This window comes from Saccostrea echinata, unplaced genomic scaffold (assembly GCF_033153115.1).
Source record: "Saccostrea echinata isolate AGI-Se365-2 ecotype Australia unplaced genomic scaffold, CSIRO_AGI_Sech_v1 ptg000054l, whole genome shotgun sequence".
Taxonomy (NCBI): Eukaryota; Metazoa; Mollusca; class Bivalvia; order Ostreida; family Ostreidae; genus Saccostrea; species Saccostrea echinata.
Window position 1 is genome coordinate 21,844,964 of NW_026889803.1, and position 2,537 is coordinate 21,847,500.

Here is a 2,537-nt window from a genome sequence, read left to right on the forward strand (position 1 = left end):
AAGCTAATTTTGTCAACTTTAATTTCACGACTTACTTAAGAAAAGTTTGAAGCGATGTGGAGAATATCAACAAAAAGCAATAATCCGAGAGAATCGGGAGTCCGCAATACTAGATTTACCGCCTGCCGAAAAACCGAGGTGTGCCGAGTGTAGTAGCCTGGTTCCCTGCCCCTGTTATGCTTCATGTACTCCGCGCAAGGGTGAGCCAGGGGACCAGGCTAGGAGAAGTACAAACCACGCTAGCCTGGTTCCCTGTCCCTGTTTTACTTCGTATACTCTGCGTCACTAGACAAGGATGACCCAGGGGACCAGGCTAAAGCCACGCGAGATGCTCCGACTGACTCTAATGGGCATGTCAGATTCAGGCGGGAAGACTGAGAGTAAATAAAATTCGATGATGGTGCGCACAAAGGCAGACGGTGGATCAAGTGCTGCAGGAAGGAAAGGTACCTTAGAGAAGTGTACAGGCATAGCCTAATTGCCTACATCCACTTCTTCTTGTTTTTTTGTGAGGGGTAGGGGTTAGCTCCAAATAATGTAAAACTCACCCACGGGCACTGTAAGTTATCAGGTAATATACATTGTAAATGTATAGTATTTGCATGTATAGTTAGGATAGTTTGACAATTCCTCACCACAGTTAGAATACGTCCCATATAGTTGCAATATAGCAAATCGCCGCTTAATGATGGAATTATTCTGGTTGGGACCACTCGCCCAAATGGAATATATCCCCTACTACCTAAACTCCGTCACCATAAGCGGAAAACATGTCAGGTTACTCTGAATTATTTTTTTCATTTGTTTCTTGTTTGCTACACTTAGTAATGAACTTAAGGAGGCTCATTACACCACTTTTTGATGACGTACTACACAGAAAAATAAACCTCCATTGTTTCGTCCGTTTTCTCCTGGGGACGAATTGTACAGGTTCGCTTTGCTGATGATCTAAATCTTTAAAACGCTCTAAAAATAGACTACATATGTGCGATGTTGTAAACAATGAGAACAAGGTAATGGATTCATTATAAATCACAAACGAAGAAAGGTTATTTTTAAGTAGAGACCAAAGAGAATGAAAGTCAAATCTTCGCTACCCAAGTAGTGTACAAGGTCATAGCGAAAGCAGCAAGTTCTACCTCTGACAACATGTACGTATAGCGGAAATTCGAGTTGAAATCTACAACCTCATTGAAATAATTATAATTGACTTGCGCTTTTAGAGTATTGTACTCTTGTTGGTTTGTGTGCTTTTCTTTATTTCTTTGAAAAATGTATATTTATTCTAGAAATTTTAGCTTATTCTGAATCTGATATGTTCAACCGTTCCTGAGTGTTTTGAGTCAGTGGGGTTTAGGAAAGATAACTCTTGCAAGTGGACTTTTTATTCCAATTTTTTTTTTGAATGGGAATTTTCATTTCGATCCTTAAAACATTTTTCATTCAGTTTGTCACTTGTTATACATTAATATACATTCCTTGTCTATTTAAAACTGATTTTCCAAATTATTCATGCAAAGATTAAGAAGAAAATCACATTAAATTCTTTTTTGGGAGAAAAAAATTTTTTCTAATAAAAATAATATTGAATATTATGGAGTGTTATTATATTGCTTACATATCTGAAGATAATGTCCATCACTTGACACTGAGATTTCTACAGTACTATCAATCAGAAACTTGAAATAAAACATTTAAACAAAATCAGAAAAAAGATTAAAAAATCTTTTAAAAATATTTATTGTATCATAACCTCCACTTGGTTATTTGAAATCTTCATAATAAGTGGTTCTGTAATGAAATCTAAAATAAACTGTGGGTGTAATGAGCCTCCTTAAACATTGTTTTCAGAACTATTTAAAAAAAAATCAGTTATTGTGCGTGTACATTACGTTGAATGAACCCTAACTCTGTCACCAGGGCCCTCTATACTGGTGTCTCATTATACCACGGTACTTAATTCTTTTGCTTAAAAAGTGTAATTCAAAATTTTTACTTTAACCTTTCATCAAATGATAATCATAAACCTAACTATGGCCTAACTTTTTAAGGTGCTTGGACACAGATTTGAAGTTAATATTTTCTCAAATTTTCTGTATAATTTCATGACTTATATGTTGCTATAGCATTTCATACTATTAAAATATAATAAAATCTTTTTTCATCTCGAAGTTATTAAAACTTCGAATTTCTGGATGCGTTGGATTGACACATCCTTGTGCTTTTACATATCTTAATTTTATTCTTAATAATTAAGAAAAGTGGCAATTTTGTTGTGTATTAATGAAAAATATTAAAACTATATAACCCAGATAATTCAGAGTAGAATTGTTTGAAAGCAAAACCCACTCACAGTATTGTAAGTCCGTGCTCAGTGGTGTGTGCAGAGTTTAACAATTGAACACACCCGGTGAATCGTAAACATTAACAACAAGCATTCTGAGAGTATTGCTTTAGCAATACTAGTCCCCTACCAGCAAGTGTAATCTGGTTCCCGTTAAAAATTAAAAATGCCATAATTCCGTCAAAAATCAATG

General features: G+C 35.0%; 1 protein-coding gene across 2 annotated transcripts in view; it reads left to right on the forward strand.

Annotated features, from left to right (window-relative positions):
- The first annotated feature begins 313 nt into the window (after positions 1 to 313).
- Positions 314 to 2,537, forward strand: part of LOC133206084 (PCNA-associated factor-like) — an 85,664-nt gene continuing 83,440 nt past the window's right edge. For both annotated transcript variants that reach the window (XM_061342017.1, XM_061342016.1), the window contains exon 1: positions 314 to 446. In XM_061342017.1, the coding sequence (XP_061198001.1) occupies positions 395 to 446 (52 nt within the window). In that variant the 5' untranslated portion in view covers positions 314 to 394. The remainder of the gene's footprint in view (positions 447 to 2,537) is intronic.